The sequence below is a fragment of the Thamnophis elegans genome, chromosome 13 (genome assembly GCF_009769535.1).
Source record: "Thamnophis elegans isolate rThaEle1 chromosome 13, rThaEle1.pri, whole genome shotgun sequence".
Taxonomy (NCBI): domain Eukaryota; kingdom Metazoa; phylum Chordata; class Lepidosauria; order Squamata; family Colubridae; genus Thamnophis; species Thamnophis elegans.
Window position 1 is genome coordinate 4,273,966 of NC_045553.1, and position 19,432 is coordinate 4,293,397.

The following is a 19,432-nucleotide window of genomic DNA, read 5'->3' on the forward strand; positions in this document are numbered from 1 at the left end:
ATATCTATTGCTATATCTCTCTATATCTATCTATCTATCTATCTATCTATCTATCTATCTATCTATCTATCTATATCTATATATCTCTATCTATCTATCTATCTATCTCTATCTATCTCTATCTCTATCTATTTCTATATCTCTCTATATCTATCTATCTATCTATCTATCTATCTATCTCTATCTATCTATCTATCTATCTATCTATATCTATATATCTCTATCTATCTATCTCTATCTATCTCTATCTATATCTATTTCTATATCTCTCTATATCTATCTATCTATCTATCTATCTCTATCTATCTATCTCTATCTATTTCTATATCTATATCTATATCTATATCTCTCTATCTCTATCTATCTATCTATCTATCTATCTATCTATCTATCTATCTATCTATCTATCGCTATATATCTCTATATCTCTATATCTATCTATCTATCTATCTATCTATCTATCTATCTATCTATCTATCTATCTATCTTCCCCTTCACTTGCCTGTTTCATTGATTTAAAAACAAACCAGGGCTAACATGCATTGATTTAAAAAAAAACCACCAAAATTAAAACATGTCAAATTGTATTTAAAATTTATTCACAGGTTTATTTTCACCCATAATGTATTTTTTGTCTTTATCTTCTTCTTTATTTTGCCTTTTTTAAATATTTTGAAACAAATGTTTAAATCTTTAAAACAATAGAACGAAACAGTCTTTCAAAACTGAGACATTCTTATCTTTATTGAATAATTCATAATAAATTGATATTCTGTCTCAATTCAATTCTCCACCATTGCCTGCCCCTTAAATTATTGTTAAAAAGAACTCTTTGTTCTTCAGTTTTCTATTGCTTAGATTATTATTACGAAGTGCATTTTCTCTTCACTTGGCTATTCCTTAAATTACTAAAAAAAAACCTTTTGTCTCTTCAGCTAAAACTATTATTAAAAAGAACTTATTTCTCTTCATTTGCCCATTGCATTGATTTTAAATTAACCTTTAAAAACAAAACGGGACATAAAATCAATTTAAAAACAAAATTAAAAACATGTTAATTTTTATTTAAAATATATTCACAGATGTATTTTTACCCATGATGTCCTTTTTGTCATGTTGTGAAACAAATGTTTAAACTTTTCAAAAAATAGTTAAAAGAAGCAGCTGCCAAACTGATACAATATATTTTAAAAGTTATGACATTATAAAATTGTAAAATTTTGTTTATCAAACGTTGTGGCCTGGACTGGAGGCTTTCAAGAAGAGATTTGATAGCGGCTTGTCAAAAATTGTATAGGGTCTCCCCCTTGAGCAGGAGGTTGGACTAAATGACCTCCAAGGTACCTTCCAACTCTGTTATATTTTCTATCTATAATGTCTTTTTTTACTTCCTTCTGTTACATTTTATCCAGCCATTTATTTTGCCCCTTTACCCTTAACCCTAACCATTAAAACAAAAAATTTAAAGATAAACAAAAAAGACATAAAAGCAAAAAATGCATCAAGAACAGCAATGCATAAAATGCAGAATTTGAAAGGAGAAAAATTCAGAGATATTTCAGAGGCAGGATCTGGGGACGAAAGAAACTCATATTCAGGAGGGTGCTGATGGCAATTTGTGCTCATCATAGATGATCAGATCAAAGGATAAGCTGGATGCACATTGTTTGGATGTAAAAATTATATCAAACATAGAACTGTCTCGTCTTCCTTTAGGTTGTGACCCAAAAGCCAGCTCTCTAAATTAATATGGCTACTGCCCAAATCATGCACAACAGCCAGAAGCGTAAAACCTTGAAGGTATGAAACTCCCGACGAACAAAATGGTTAGGAAAGAAAATTGGGGATTTGCTTTTGAATTTGCTTTCTTAACAGACACGCAACTCATTTTTGTCTGACACAGGAAACGGCCCTCTTTCCAAGCCGAATTGCTTCTCAGCAAGAGTCCCTGATTCTGGTGAAAAGGCTGCTTGCAGTTTCAATTTCCTGCATCAGTTACCTGCGAGGTCTCTTCCCGGAAAGCTCTTATGGAACCTGCTATTTAGAGGGTAACCATGTTTGCTGTCTTAACTCCCGTATCTGAGATTGCTGGGGAGCAAGAACGGGCCAGCTGTTCGCCTAACTCCCTTTTTGCAGCCCCCAGAACTGTCGTCAGTGTAGTGGCCCAAACTTGTCTCACATAAAACAGCCAAAGCATTTTGAAGATCCAAACTACTAAACTTATTAGCAGGTAAAAAGTAAAACAAGTACCCCTGAACCTGTTAGTTCTGTTTGAAGTTACAATGGTACTGAAGAAAGTGATTTATGACTATGTTTCACAACTGTTGCAATACAGTGATCCAAATTTGGACGCTCATGTTTATTGATAGTTGCAGTATCCCAGGGCCTTGTGATCACCCTTTGTGACTTTCTGACAAGCAAAGTCCACTCAGGGAGAATTCAACTCATTGTGAATGTTTTCCCACAATCAGTTCACATCTATGAGGGGCATCTAAGAGATTTGGGGGTGAATGCAGTTCATGTGTGCGTGAGCAGTACATTTTGCCACCACACCAATCATGGCATTTCATTTCATCCCGGTTGAAGACCTAGCTTAATAACTCTTCATCTCACAATAATTTCATAATTGTATATTGTTATGAAAATGGGCCATATAAATTGGCCTATATTCTTCATAGTGATCTGGTTTAGTATAATAAAACAAAAAGACAAAAGACAGTAGTTTTAGAAGGTAACTATTACCCCTAGCCCATCAAGTGAGCATCGTACCTGTAAATATATTGGCTTGTGCCGGGAAAATCACCTTACATTTTGACATTATAAGGCTTTCGTTAGAACTGTCATTGAAATGCACTAAAAAGTAATTGCATACTTCATCGTTTCACAATGTTCAGTCTTCAGAGCACCTGAAAATGAAGCTGATAAAATGTTGGTTAATTCTAGATAATTATGTACTTCTTTTTCCAGATATATGTTTAAAAATCCTCCGAGAAGATAAAAGTTGCCAAGGAGCACTTCAGGTAGTAAAATGGTAAGAGTGAGAAAATAATGCCAGAGTACAGAACTGAGCATCTGTATGTCAGTATACTTTAAATATATAGCATTAACCAATGGTTGTGCAAAGCCATATATATTACCTTTACTGTTAAATCTGGTTTAAATTTTGCATTTCAGTTCTTCATTTTATTAGTGAACAGCTGTTAATTGCACCTGCGAGTTTAGAAATTTCTTGTACCAATAGTTTTTGGAGTCCAGAATGCAGTTGCGCGAGCGATATTGGGTGTACCGAGATACACCCATGTTACACCTGTCCTCCGCGAGCTGCACTGGCTGCCAATTGGTCTCCGAACGCAATTCAAGGTGTTGGTTATTACTTTTAAAGGCCTACATGGCTTAGGACCAGCCTATCTACGAGACCGCCTACTGCCACACACCTCCCTATGGCCGATAAGATCCCACAGGGTGGGCCTCCTTCGGATACCATCAGCTGGACAGTGTCGGCTGGCAGGCCCCCGGAGGAGGGCCTTCTCTGTGGCTGCTCCGACCCTGTGGAATCAGCTACCCCCAGAGGTCCAGATCTTACTCACTCTCATGACCTTCAGGAAAGCCGTTAAAACCTGGCTGTTCCAGCAGGCATGGGGCTGTTGACCTTAGTGTTAAGATCCAGCCCCAATCAGAGTGTTTGTGTGTTGTGAATTTTTAATTATTTATTTATTTATTTTGCTTTTCTTTTTTTCTTCTTTCATTGTAAGCCGCCCAGAGTCCCCCAGGATTGGGCGGCCTATAAATTTAATAAATGAAATAAATGAAATGAAATGTTTACTCATCTACATGTCTTCTTTGATAGGATCCAGGGATGTTTCGATGCACTGGAAAAGAACTATGTAAGCTGTAATTAAACTCACATTGAAAGTGTCTTTGATGCAATGTGATTTCATCTCAAATTTTCAGGGGAAAAAAGTCTTCTTGTTATTTTGCTTTGAATGACCATATACACAAAAGCAATGCCACACAAATCGTGTGCTGAAAACTTTCAAATGCTTAACTTTGATATTTTACCTTCAGAGTGACTGTAGAAGTGTTAATAAATCTAATTAATTGGCATATTTTTAAGATTGCCTGATGCACTGCAATACTTTGAGACATGAAAGGGGCTTAGGTCTCTGTGTAAAATGTATATTTTGCCATTTTTTGTGCTAGGAAGGTGTTAAGTTGCATGCAAAGATTACAACTTACTATAATTATAAAAGATTTTAAGAAAGAGGCTGGACCAGAGTAATTTTAAGCTGAGTATGAATTTGATCCCTGGTTTTTTCAGTCCTTCCTTATCTAATCAAGGGAAGATAAATTACTTAAACTTTCATGTTTGTGCCAAATATCTTATTACAAATTCATGCCACTGGATGAGTGTTTCAAGTGATCTTAACAGTGCAATGCCAAGTGCCACATCTAAAGTTCTATTGCCTTGATCCTCAGATTTATTATTGCTTTTTAGACACATAAAATACCATGAAGGAAATATTTGCATGGTTGGAAATGTTTTTTTTTTTTAATTTTGAAAAAAGGTTGAGGGATGCAGTTTGGGTCCTTGGAAAAGTAGCTGAAATATGCAAAACAGTGATTTAAGTTGGGAATTTTCTTCTGGTATAGAAAGACAATTTATATCGTATTTAGACAAACACAACTGAAAAAAGGAAAAAAAAAATCATCCCCAGCTTCTGTCTTTGTAATGAAGCCAAATGGCCACAGAGTGTCAGTGATGTTCTTGCAATTCATCTGAATCCTGAAATTCTTCAAATTCTTGATGGGGAAATGACATCTATTGCAGAAGTAGGTCTGTCCCAGTGTGAGGAGGCAGGAGAACTATTTCTTCTCTTCTCCCTTAGCATTAACACCTCTCCTCTTAGGGAAACCAACTAGCAAATAAAAAGTGGCACACTAAATAGAAGGGTTTTTTTCCCCCTCTTCTGGTGACTGTGGTTGAAAGGCAATGATGGGGCACATTTGTAAATAAAATGCACATTTTGAGCAGTCTCTTTCTCTTTTGCAGCTACATATGGCAGTTTTGGCAGTAAGTACTATGTGCAAATTTTCTTCATTCTCAGTTTAGAAAGGGTAGCTTGAGGAATCCTATCATATCATGACAAATACAGAAGGGTTTGTCTTTCACATCCAAAGCATTGCCATCGCAACTCTTTTATTAAAAATATTTTTTTTTCATTCCATCGCCATCATTGTGATGGATCATTTCTAGAGTTGTTGCATATTATTTATTTATCAGAGTGGTAGTTAACCAAGACGCACCCTCCCCTCCATTTTTCTTCACTACCCTGACACTGCCCTGATAGGTGAAATGCAAAGAATCTATAAGCTGTAATAATAAAGTCAAGGAGCAAAGTGAAAACATTGGGCTAAAAGTATTGGTATTGGTATTGGTATTTTATTATTTGTATGCCGCCCTTCTCCGGGAGGACTCAGGGTGGCGAACAATTCAAAGGGGAAAAAAGGGGGGAACATAAAAGACAAAATACAAATAATAAAAGTAGGCAACAGTCGCACAACCATACATGTCGAGAGGGGAGGGAACTCCCCCAGGCCTGCCGACAAAGCCAGGTTTTGACGGCTTTTCGGAAGGCCTAGAGAGAGGTGAGGGTCCGAATCCCTGCGGGGAGTTCATTCCAGTAAGTGTAAAGAAGATCAAACTAAGGACAATAGGTACTGCAACCAACCATAATAGTGATATGTTCATCCGAAGTTCCCAATTTACGTGCTTGACAGTCAACATCAATCAATCAATCGATCAATCAAATAGATTATTACATTTATTATATTTCTGCTTGAATCTGACAATATTGCACTAGATAGTTTCATGGAAGTTATAAATTTGGGCAGGTTGAAGGAGTGCATTATTTTGACAAAGATGTTTCACCAAGCGTTAAGACCTCCCACTAGGGGAAAAAGGCAGAAATGAAGTATCCTCCGCGAGCTGCACTGGCTGCCTATTGGTCTCCGGATACGCTTCAAGGCGCTAGTTGTCACTTATAAAGCCCTTCATGGTATTGGACCTGGGTACTTGAGAGACCGCCTGCTGCCAATTACCTCCACTAGACCGATTAGATCCCACAGATTAGGCCTCCTCCGAATTCCATCCGCCGGCCAGTGTCGACTGGCGACTACACGGAGGAGAGCTTTCTCTGTGGCTGCTCTGACCCTCTGGAACGAACTCCCCGTGGAGATTCGAACCCTCACCACCCTCCAGGCCTTCCGCAAAGCCCTCAAAACCTGGCTGTTCCAACAGGCCTGGGGCTAAAGAGCTGTTCCCCCCCCGTCTCGAATGGTATGACTGTTGTGAGTTTTAAATTATACATTGTTATGCTTTGTTTTTTAATTTTTTTTGTCTGTATCCCCCTTCCCCGGTTCAAGTTGTGAGCCGCCCTGAGTCATATAAATATAATAAACGGCATATAAATATAATAAACTGAAACTGAACTGAAGTACAAATGCCAGGAAAGATAATTTCTCTTCCATCTCTTCTGTTTGCTATTGGAAAGATAAAAACCTTTTTCCACTAGTGGAACAATTGAACGAGACCTCAAAGTAGCACAAAATGGTTTGGTGAGGCAAATTGCATCACTTTGCCATCTTAGCTAAATAGATCATGTTATCTCTGTTCTGCAAAAAAAAGAAAAAAAACCCCACACCCCTCACTGAAATTAAAGGCGGCCACACACTTCTGCTATTAGAGATTTTTAAAGCAAATTTCTTGTGGGTTGGGAGGGTTGATGAATTGACCACAATTATCTATGTAGGTGGTGAACAATTCTCTGGATAAGAGCTTGGCTTATGGAAAAATGTACCTAATTTATCCAAATATAGGCACGCTCTTCTCATCATTTTACCATTTGCTCAGTTTATATGACTAGTTACAGATGCAGGAAGAATGACAAAAAAGAAACATTCCTGCAGTTAATGATTATCAGTCTCTGATCAAACAGAGCTGTGGTTTGGCTTTATTTTGTTATAATAATTCACTGAAGGGCCATATTAATTTTGTCTACTTTCTTGAAACAGATCTATACCAATCCCAAAGAGCCTGAGGTAAGAGGCACAAGCCATAAACTGCAAGCCAGAATTTTTTCATTTCATATTTAAGTCAGCCAAGATTCATTTGATTAGTTGCCTTGATCATGATGCAAATGAAATATGCAAATTCCCTTTAGTATCATTATTATTTGTTTTCTGCTTCATTCAATGTGGGTTACTTCACACTTTTTTCCACCCTCCTTCAGACAACTTTTGCTCAAATCTCTGATTATCTTTGTGCATTAAATTTGCCTAGTATTCAAGATAAGGAAAATTTCTAACGGAAGGAAACTTATCAAGGAGAGAATCAACCTAGAATTAAGAGAAATTTCTTGACAGTGAGAACAATTAATCAGTGGTACGGCTTGCCTCTGGGAATTGTGGGTGTTTCATCACTGTAAGTTTTTAAGACAAATGGACAGCCATTTGTCTGAAATGGTATAGAGTATGCAAGGTTGGACGAGAAGACCTCCAAGGTCCCTTCCAATTCTGTTATTCTGATAATTAATAAATTATCTTTAACAGAAAGTTTGACATTGCTGTAGCAATGATATTATATTATTTCCTATTCAATGCCTTTGCCTATCTATAGGCCTGTCACTGTTCTTCGTGACCCGTCAAAACCGCGGTCCACAAAAGCGCGATCGACAAAAGCGCGCATTTGACGTCATCACAGCGCGACGAAAAAAATTAAAAATTGAAATAAAAATTAAATTAAAGCAAGCCGATTCACATAAAGGTAAGGGTTAGGGTTAGCGTTAGGGTTAGGGTTAGGTTAAGGGTTAGGGTTAGGTTTAGAGCGTTAGGGTTACGTTTAGCGTTAGGTTAAGGGTTAGCATTAGGTTTAGCTTTACGTTAACGGTTAGGTTTAGGGTTAGGTTTAGGGTTAGGTTTAGGGTTAGGTTTAGGGTTAGGTTTGGGGGGGTTAGGGTAAGGTTTTTGCTTTATTTTTACATTTTTCGATCACAGCGCGATGTTTTCGTTGCGCTGTGATGACGTCAAATGCGCGCTTTCGTCGACCGCGATTTTGTCGTCCGCGGTTTTGTGGTGGAACTACTGTTCTTATTATGCTGTATTTCTTTTCTGTCATGTTGCTATATTTTTTCAATTGCCCGAAAAGAACTATAAACTTTTCTGAATAATAATAGGATCTCCGATCGAATATAAATCTGTATTTGTATATTAAATAAGTACTTCAGCTTCCTCTTTAAAAAAAGGAAAACATTCGAGTTCTGTTTCTTGTTCCATCCTTAGCGCTTGACAGAATTCTATCAATTCAAATTCAAATACTCAAAGAATGGACCTCAGATGGACTTCGCTAGGTAACTTTCTCATTCTTTAATTCCTGGAAACAGCAGACACTTTGTATTAAATATCTCACGAGTGGAAACTGTCGTTAGAAATGCAAATTCTGACTTCTTTAACTTTTAATATTTTCATTGCATAAGGGTAGTCCCTAATGTATGTCTATTAATAAATCCATTATTTTTTCAGAACTATGGAAACTGATTACTGTAGCCAATTGCTGCTTATAGAGCGAACGTTTTTAAACACCATCGCTTCTCAGTCGTTCATCTAACCAGCTTGAAATCATAATAATAGCTGAAGACCAAGGTGGATTTAAAAAAAAAAATCAGCATAGACCTAAAAGGAACTATTTTCCACCTGGTGGTACAATTCATGTGGAAATGTACTCTTAATTTTGAAGCACGTTTCGGTATAATGTGGTAATTTTGGAAGCTGCAAGGCAAAAAAATAATTTGCCCCTTCAGCTGCTTTTTTGGACAGCTCATCATCCTTCATTATGCACCAGTCTCGTAGTCTCTGCTCATTGTGTGAACTGGAGCTGCTTGTGAAAAACAGAAAGATATGTTGTACCGGCCATCCAGCCTATATATATATCATATAAGCTGGGCCCATTCTGTGCGATGGGAATTAATGCACCATTTCTTATTTCTTTAGCGGGGACACACAGAGACATAAGTTCGGTAGTCCTACAAAAGAGTATTCGTCATCTTTTTGTGTGCCCTGGTGCATCATAGTGTCAATTCGCTGTTAATGACCCAGTTTGTAATCCTAGACAGTTGCCAACCACCAATATGCCTTCATTGTCCTATTTATCTTCCTGAAATTATAAAAAGGACTCTACAGCTTTGTCCTGCCCTTCCAGTAAAATGAGTCAGTGCGTGCTCTATATTTGTCCTAATGCCGTGTTTAATTTTTACACTTTTGGCTTACGCTGCAACTGAGAAGTGGTACCCCAATCCTAACAAATGTCTTAGTTGTGGAATATAGGCATCTGACTTACCCTGACTTAATTAATGTATCATCCTATTTGTGGCAAATAGCTGTCTCTAGCTGTCTCTAAAAAGTCTTTTTCAGTAGGGAGTCCATCTGGCATTGAATCAATGTAGTGTTGATTTAGGTATTTAACACTGGGCTCACAGCAACTTTATTCAGTGACCAAAATACTTTTGGATGGCACATTTTGCTTGGATTTAGTCCATGTGCCTTTCTTGTCCCATTTTTAGGATGGTTTAATCATTTAGTGTCCCGTGAAGTCATTTGTTCTGTTCTGTTAATGTCTCTAAATTATTTCTTTTGTGAGCAGCTTATTCTGGTGAATATTGCAAAGTTGTGACTCAGGCAATATCATAGTATGATTCTATTTAATTTCGCAATTAATTACAATCACAGTTCTTCAATTGCGCACACAGGGAAATCATACACCTTTCAAATTGTTTCCCCCATTCTGTGAAATACATTGCCACCTGAGATTTGGAAGGCTTGTAAGAAAACCTTGATTTACTATTTATTTCTTTATGGCTGCTGCTGCTACTACAGCTGCTTCAGTTAGGCTAAAGTGATTGAATATTGTTTTTTAATGGTTTCTACTACATTAACATACTTGCAAATAGCCTTTGTGGAAGTGGGCAGCCTATAAATAACTGATTGAATATAATATTTCAATATAGGTAGTCCTCAACTTACAACAGTTCGTTTAATGGCCATTCAAAGTTATGTGACTTATAACCACTTTTCGCACTTACAACCACTGCTGCATTCCCATGGTTTGATGAAACTTCAGACAGTTGGCAACTGACTCATATTTATGACGGTTGCAGTGTTGCCAGGTCACATGATTCCCCTTTCGACAAGCAAAGTCAAGGGGAAAGCCAGACTCACTTAACAACCATGTGACTAACTTAACAACTGCAGTGATTCACTTAACAAATGTGGCAAGGAAGGTCGTACAATGGAGCAAAATTCACTTAGCAAATGTCTCACTTAACAACAGAAAGTTTGGGCTCAATTGTGGTCATAAGTTGAGGACTACCTATATCAAACAAGTACATTTCTCTTGAAAAGAAAGCAAAAGAAGACAAAATTCAGTTTACTCTTTAATCTTTAGCATATAAATAAATGAATATTTTAGGAATGAAATTGCTAACATGAGCAATTAAAGATTAAGGCAGCAATTTAGATCTTAGCAATTCTTAGGCAAATATGCAAAAGAACCCAAATTCTTAGCCCCATCCATTCAGGGAAGCCTCTAGGATTTACAGAATCTATGCTGGCAGGCAACATGTGCAACCTTGGTTTAAGCCCCATCAGTCAAGGTCATTTTTAACATATGTGTTGTTTTCCTGGTAGTTCTCAAGTCAGCTTTCACAATGGAACAAATAGCCAAGAAATTAAAAAAGCCAGTATTCTACTCGTCCGCAAGTTGTATATATTGATGCAGCATCTTGGACCCCTACCTAATGATGTGACTTTGACCATGAAGCTGTTCTATTACAAAGATGGTAAGTAAGTGGCAAGATTTCCTACCCAATCCGGCTTCCACTTAGGACAAAACCCAACCCAGAGACGTTAGAAGTTGCCATTGAAATGGCATTGGAGTTGCCAATGCAAGACTTGGCCTTGCAACTCAACTAGAACTAAATGTGGAATCAGTAATAAAACAGAGACCAGATTCTTGCCCTCCCCCCCACCCCATCTGTGTGTGTGTGTGTGTGTGTGTGTGTGTGTGTGTGTGTGTGTGTGTGTGTTATATTGAACATCCTAGCTCAGGACTTGTGAACCTTGAAATGGGAAATGGTATCCTCTCACCGCTGGTTCTGTTAAAAACTAGCTCTGTCATTTCCTCTCCCAGTTGTTGCATTCAAGTTGCTCTGTCTAGGAACAAGAATTTACATTTTTCTCCTTCCCCTTCCTCCTCTTTTCCTTTCCTGTTGTATTTTCTAGACAAGATAATCTCTGTCCATAACATTGTTATTTTTAATAATCTAAAAAAAAAATCATTATGAGAAACTTCTGGGCTGACTCAAAAAGTAAACATGTTTTAAATAAATTATTGGGGCAAATATGCGCGTAAAGATCATGGAATTTATTTAGATACTTTGCCCCATGATGGATGGATGGGTGGATGGATGGATGGAGATAGATAGATAGATAGATAGATAGATAGATAGATAGATAGATAGAGACAGATAAGATGGATGGATGGAAGGATGGATGGATAGATAGATAGATAGATAGATAGATAGATAGATAGATAGATATAGATAGATAGATATGGATGGGTGGATGGATAGATAGATATAAATGTATGGATGGATAGATAGATGCTAGATGGATGGATGAATGGATAGATAGATAGATAGATAGATAGATAGATAGATAGATAGATGCTAGATGGATGGATGGATGGATGGATGGATAGATAGATAGATAGATATGGATGGGTGGATGGATAGATAGATATAAATGGATGGATGGATAGATAGATGCTAGATGGATGGATGGATGGATAGATAGATAGATAGATAGATAGATAGATAGATAGATAGATAGATGATAGATAGATAGATAGATAGATAGATGATAGATAGATAAATAGATAGATAGATGATAGATAGATAGATAGATAGATAGATAGATAGATAGATAGATAGATAGATAGATAGATAGATAGATAGATAGATAGATAGATTCTTGTCTTGGGGGCAATACCTGTTGCTCCAGATTTCACACCTGCTTCCTTTGCAGTCACACCCATTGATTACCAGCCTCATGGCTTCAAGGAAGGCGACAGCTCAGACGGTCTGCTTTTTGATGGTGATCCTGTGAACCTCAAAGTAGGATCTGTTTCCACTGGATTCCATGTGTTGAAAGTGAGGGTAACAACAGACAGCAAAAGGGTGGGGATGCTGGAGAACAGTCTGGTGGAAGAGAACGGTCCTACTGAAATCTCCCACCAAGGTTTAGACTGTGATGATGAAGATGAAGAAGAGGACAGCACTAAAGTACCAGAACAGGTTACATTGTTTTTTCCACAAACCAGTTTGTACAAAAATGAGGGTGACCTTGTAGTGGGAGTTTTAACATCCGTCGTAAAATGGGTTATGAGGTGGTTGTGTATAGCCTTATTACTTAAAGGCAGGGCACCTGTTTTAAGTACTCCTGATAAATATACTGTTATGAGTTTTTTTTAAAGGCAAAGCTGAATTATTTTATTCCTAGGAGGTTTATTCTTCAGTGGGTTTGCTTTAAAAAAAACACTTCCTGCGTATGACATGATTATTTGAATATGTATTGACAATACAAGTTTAAATTGTCTTTACATTAGATCTGGATCTAGGATCATGGACCCCCCCCCCCCCCCCAGGTTCATTGAAGGTGGATCAACTCCATCTCCCATGAAGACCTGAAGGAAAGTTTAAAGGCTAAAGCTACACACATAGAGAAAAGGCCCACTGGGAGAGCCAGTATGGTGTACGACAGAGGTGGGTTGCTCCCGGTTTGGCCTGGATCAGGCAAACCAGTAATGGCGGCAGCAGGAGGCTCCGCCCATCCGCCTGGACGCTTCTGTGCATGTGCAGAAGTGTCGCGGATGCGCACGAGCAAACCAGTAGTTTAAAAAAATGGTAGCCTACTACTGGTGTATGAATATTATTGGAAAGATCAAGATTTAAATTTATTAATCAATCTAGTTGAGTAATAAAACATCTGCAAGCAAACAACAGTAGCTCAGAGAGCACCAAGAAATCCACAGTCCAGCCCTGAGTTACAGATATTCTCTTTTATTGTTACCTCACGGCTTTTTCTTGGTGAAAAAACATGGGGAGAGGTGATGCTGTTTGCATCCTTTTGAGCTCCTTGTAAGGTGGCTTATCAATCTAGTAAATAAATAATTTATTAGCTATGAGGAAAAGTTAATATTTGACTTCTTGTGAAAATGGAAAAGAACTTCTGGTAACATTCGTTAAAAAAAAAGCATATTATCCCCTAGGAAAAGGATGCAATTTGTCCATTATTATTCCTCCTCCCTTAGAGCAGGATATGACTCTTATTTTTATGCTTTACCTGTAGGCCATGACAGCAGTCTCTTTCCAAAATGAAGAAAGCCCATCCTCTAACTTAATCAGAACGCCCAGGTCAAAATATACCTGTTTTTGCACAGGGGGAAATAAAATGTCCCAATTTAGTGATTTTTACCCAGGAAAAAAAGCCCCTCTGGGCTTGTTTTTACAGTAGTAATTTCAGTCACATATCTGCACGTATGCACACACACAAATTCCCCCCCCCCAGATAGATTCAAAAGCAGTAAGTTTGTGCTGACACAAATCAGTCACATTAACAGAGACGGAATCTCATTTGTGGGACGTTGCCAATGAGCAAGGAAGGGTGGGGTGCTTTGTCTGTGTGTTTGTGTGTGTGTGATTTTCTGTAAATGAATGAAGGTGGAATCCTCGCTGAAAAGGAAACTTCTCCTGCAGGGATCTGTTAATGAAAGTACATTTTACATTTCTAATGGAAAATACCTATCATTCTCGTTTCTCATATAGTGGTCAAGGTGTTCTGGAGAAAGTGATGTTGGTTAAATAATTAGAAAACTGATAGAGAAACCTACCCATTTACTCCCCTGTGGTTTATTCTAAGAGTTTTTAAATTCCCTCATGACTTTCACTTTTATAGCAAAACTTTCAATTCTGGTATATTTAGCCTGTGGGTTAACCAAATTCATGCAATGTATCAGGCAGTGAAGGGAACAATGCCTTTTATTGTCAGTTAGGCAAAAAAGGTAGTTATGTTTTCCTTTAACTGGAATTAAAGAAATAGAACTTGTTTTGCAGAGGAAGTTTATGGCTGCTTATATGGATAAAAATAGGATGTTTGAAGAAAAGGCAGTGTCACAGCACATGCTCCCTTTGAATCCAGATATAACAGGTATATCTATTTAAAGCATACATCATGTGTACATCCCAGAGGCCTTTATTCTCATTAATTGGACATTAGATTTATATGACATATAAATATGACATTTATATGACATATAAATATGACATTGCTTGGTTTTGAAGTACAGGTCATCCTTCACTTATGATCACAATTCAGTCCAAAATTTCCACTGCTAAGCAGTCAGTGAGTTTTGCCCCATTTTACAACCTTTTTTGCCACAGTTGTTAAGTGAATCACTGCCGCTAAGTTAGTAACACAGTTGTTAAATGAATCTGGCTTCCCCTTTGACTTCACCTGTTACAAGGTAACAAAAGGTGATCACGTCAACAAGGCAACCCTCATAAATACGAGCCAGTTGCCAAGTGTCTGAATTTTGATTGTGTGACCATGGGAATGCTGCAACGATCGTTAAGTGTGAAAAATGGTCATAAGTCACAGTCAGCATCGCCCAGGTATCTGAGGAGCCTAATGTTCCTCCTCCTAACAGTGGTATCATCCATTAGATACGTAAGTCACAATATTTGCATGTAGCAAATGTGTCATCCCTTGCTTCCCTCTGCAAAATCTCACAAATGAATAGAAGCATTCATCAAATGTATTTTATAATGGTTTCCTGGACTCTATTTACAGTAACCCCATGTTCTTCATTACAAAGGACACAGATGAATGCTCCCAGTCCTTTATTTCAGAAAGCTGTCTTTTCAGTTTATGTGTTCTTCCAAAACTCACTTTTATCGTTTATGTTGGACACACAACTTTAACCATATAAATGCTTATCACTTCATGCATTGTATTTTACATTCATATGAAAAATACAGGAATTGAATTGCTTTTTTAAAAATAAATGTACGTACATTATTTGATTTTAGACATTTTTAATAGAATGTGTGTTTCTGCAAGGCGGTTCTTTGTTCTACTCTTGAATTTTCTTTTGTAAAGCAAAGTTAGAAACATAAATGATTTTTTTTCCTAATCCTTATCAATGTCTTTCACGTTTGCCCCCTTTCCTGGTTTGGCTTTTATCCCCCCGCCCAATGTAATCAGTCTAATTATAATCTATCAAAGTATCTCTCCCCCCCTCTCCCCTTTTCTCCCCCTCTCCCCCTTTCTTTCCGCCCCTCTCTCTTTTGTCAATCAGTTAGTCAGTCATTAGACTGAGCCAAGGTGGCACAGTGGTTAAATGCAGCACTGCAGGCTACTTCAGCTGACTGCAGTTCTGCAGTTCAGCGGTTCAAATCTCACTGGCTCAAGGTTGACTCAGCCTTCCATCCTTCCGAGGTGGGTAAAATGAGGACCTGGATTGTTGTTGGGGGCAATATGCTGACTCTGTAAACAGCTTAGAGAGGGCTGAAAGCCCTATGAAGTGGTATATAAGTCTAACTGCTATTGCTATTGCTATTAAATTTCTACAATCTTTAGGGACCCTAAAGTTGTTCTAGTCCAACTCCCTACCCAGAGCAGTAGATTTTAGGTCATCCCAGACAAATGATTGTCTAACTTTTTGTGGAAAATCTACACTGCCTATCTCAACCGTTTACAAACAAATTAATAAAACAATATAAACACACGATTAAAACCAAACATTGGAAACAAAATTAAGAACAAGGTTAAAATTTACCACTTAAACATGAAATCAAAATGTATAAAATCCCAAAAACTAAATCGTTATCAAAGCAGAGGTAGCAATAGCAATAGCAGTTAGACTTATATACCGCTTCCTGGGGCTTTCAGCCCTCTCTAAGCGATTTACAGAGTCAGCATATTGCCCCCAACAACAATCCGGGTCCTCATTTTACCCACCTCGGAAGGATGGAAGGCTGAGTCAACCCTGAGCCGGTGAGATTTGAACAGCCGAGCTGCAGAACTGCAGTCAGCTGAAGTAGCCTGCAGTGCTGCATTTAACCACTGCGCCACCTCTTAGGAGGTAGTGCCCTCCTTTCTTTTATCCTATATTCTTATGTCATGTCCCTTCGATTATCAACTACTTCTGCATTGCTATTGCCAGCTGGTTTCGATGGACATAAGAGAAGATTTTTCAAATATTACAGTTTCTATTTTCTTTCCTGAAAGGCCATAAATAATGCATCATGTAAGTTTTATACAAGGTCACCCAAGTCACTTCAATTTCTGGACTACAATATTTATTTGTAAATAATTTACTCCCCTAATATGTTTTATATGTTCTTTTTGCTTGTCATATTGCTTCAATGTGCACATTTCTATAGCTGTATGAATCTAATAGTTTTGGATGCCTGTGGGTAGGAACTATTCTGGCCTTTGATTATACGGAAATGGATGTTTTTGGCTCAAGACTGGGATTATAATATTTTTCAATTAACAAATAATGCCTACTTTCACACAGACAAATTTCTGTTTAGATAGATTATTGTCATTTCCCCCAGCTTTGTTTACTTTTATATACGAAATATTTTTGATGTGTGTCTGCAAATTATATAAACTGTTTATTTCAGAAACAATCAGAAAGGATGGAGTTGAAGACGCAGAGAAACAATACGGTACTAAGACGTCTCACAAAGTGAGCCTCACTGTTTTGACTTGTTTTGTTTTTTTTGGTCATCTGGTGCTAGCCAGAAGTTTGTATTGGACAAGAATCTAAGTGAGAACCTGTGTCTGCATACTAAACATTTAAAATTGAGACAGAATCTTAGCCTTCCGTCTATTTCTGACCTCAGAAATCATGTCCTTGGTTTGCCTGGTAGAGTTGAAATGATGATCTGGTATTTTGTTTGAAGTAATGGCTGAGTAGGTTTCTGGTCCGCTTGTTCCCTTAAGCCCCATTTCTTGCTTAAAATTAGACACTTTTCTTGAGTCAGCAATCCCAGATTTGCTGAGTCATTCACTGGACAGCAGTCCTCATTAAAATACCATGACACTGTGCCTTCTCCAGAAACGCCAATTAATGGCTTACATTACAATTTGGTGTATATTCGCAAGAGAACATTTCATCAACGAAGAATTGATATGAGCCTGTTGTTTCTTCTACCTTTTGGTGCCCAAGCTGTACTTTTATAGCACCAACAATTGTTCAGTTCGCTGATAGGTTTTTATTTTATTTTTTTCATGGGGAAACTGTTGTTCCCTATTTTGCAGGACTGGTAGGCTTGAATGATCATGCGACTCATTTCATGGAAAAAATGGAAATCAAGCCACCAGGCAAAATAGTTTATTTGTCTGGAAAAGCTATTACTTTATGAATGATTCATTAATTCTGTTTTGCTTAGCAGAGGGACTTTCCCTACCTATTGTCTCATTAGGAAATAGGTAAGCAAAATTATTGAGCAGCAGGTCGCTCATTGGAATCCATGCGATGGCAGTTCAAAAAAAACCACAACTTGACACATCGTGGGTGAGATATTTGGATCTAGATCGTGCCAAATACCATTAAATGTAGGCAAAGGAAGCTAAAGAATGTACGGGGGTGTGATTTAGTCTCTTTCCTTGCATTTTACTGAACAACTAAATTAAGATGACTTGGCTTCCTGAACTGTACTTCCTTTTCTGTATTTGCACAATGCACTAAACCCTAAACTACTGAATTTGTATAGTTTAATTAAAAGAGGGACTAGGTGTGACATGATAGCAGTCTTCCAATATCTAAGAGGCTGCCTCAAGCATCTAAAGGCAGAACAAGAAACAATGGATGAAAACTAATCAAGGAGAGAACCGACCTATAACTAAGAAGAAATTTCTTAGAACATTTAACAAGCATTTGTGTAAAATTACCGGTACATAGGGTTTCCTGCTTGAGTGGAGATTAGACTAGGAAACCTCCAAGGTCCCTTCCAGCTCTGTTAACCACTGTTGCAGAATTTACCCTATTAGTTTTTAAAATTTTAATTTCCCTTTCTCCCAGGTCCAAGAAAAATGTTCTTCTAAAGACTCAGTGGAAACTAGAATGGTAACCATATCCTTAGTTCCTACTTCTCTTTTTCTTCTATTTTGTTAAATTCGCCCAGTCCCGAAATCATTAATTAGACATTGATAAGTACCTAGAAATATGGGGCAAGGTCAGGAAATGATGCTACCAGGATATGATCTATTGATATATCCGGATGCCACTTCATTTGACTAGATATTATGAAATGCAGAACTAAAAAAACAGGATTTCTAGTTTTGACAGAAAATTGCACATAAACTCTAATTGACTTTGCACATTTAATTTTGTCTGCAGATTAATGGCTCTCCTCAATCCATCTTTATTTTCCTTCGATTAATTTCAAATTAATTATCATGAGTTATGAGTAGTTTATTTATATGCCGCCCTTTTCCCTGGGGGGACTCAGGGCGGCTTACAACTCGAAAGGGAGGGAAAACAAACATTTAACACATGAGACAGTACATCATTAAAAGCACAACATTCATACTATTCGGGTGGGTTACAGTCTTTAACCCCAAGCCTGACGGGATAGCCAGATTTTAAGGGCTGTGCGGAAGGTCTGGAGGGTGGTGAGGGTACGAATCTCCAGGGGGGGATCGTTTCATAGGGTCGGAGCTGCCACTGAGAAGGCTCTCCTCCGCATGGTTGCCAGTCGACATTGACCGGCAGATGGAACTCGGAGGAGGCCTAATCTATGGGATCTAATTGGTCGAGTGGAGGTGGGGCTCATGGGGCTCTACAGTATAAACCTAAATATGCTAACGCATATCACTTGCGAGGTTTTTTTTAATGCAAGCTTGCAATACTTGAAAAAAAAATAAGCCTGTATAGATTTTATTGGTTGGTTGGTTGGTCTCCCCTGCAAGGTGACTCTGGGAGGCATACAAATTTAGAAGAGATCAGTTTTGAGCTTTGAGGTGAGAAAAGTGACATTAAATAGTAAGATAATGTAGAAATTAGAGGAGATGAGTGCAACTCCTTGTATGTACCTTAATAGTTTTTAAAAATTGTCCTTTGCCTGCCTCTTAAATCTGGTAACCGTCCAAATGTCTTTTTATTTTTAAAACATGACAATTACATTTCCTTCATTTTATAGAGAGGCCACACCCATTACAAAGAAATTGAACTGTCTAGGATCGCAAACAGAATATAATTTGCTAGTGTTGGGAAATGTTGAGCCTCCTCTAAAAGTTAGTTTTCCAGTTC

The 19,432-nt window shown here is 37.8% G+C and overlaps 1 protein-coding gene across 1 annotated transcript; it reads left to right on the forward strand.

Annotated features, from left to right (window-relative positions):
* Positions 1-1,587: 1,587 nt before the first annotated feature.
* HORMAD2 (HORMA domain containing 2) lies at positions 1,588-12,727 on the forward strand. Its single transcript, XM_032229371.1, has 10 exons — positions 1,588-1,800; positions 1,904-2,048; positions 2,968-3,031; positions 3,848-3,884; positions 5,051-5,071; positions 7,072-7,098; positions 8,338-8,405; positions 10,738-10,889; positions 12,136-12,404; positions 12,716-12,727. The coding sequence occupies exons 1-10, from the start codon at positions 1,750-1,752 to the stop codon at positions 12,725-12,727; spliced, it is 846 nt and encodes a 281-aa protein (XP_032085262.1). The 5' UTR covers positions 1,588-1,749.
* The last annotated feature ends 6,705 nt before the right edge of the window (positions 12,728-19,432 follow it).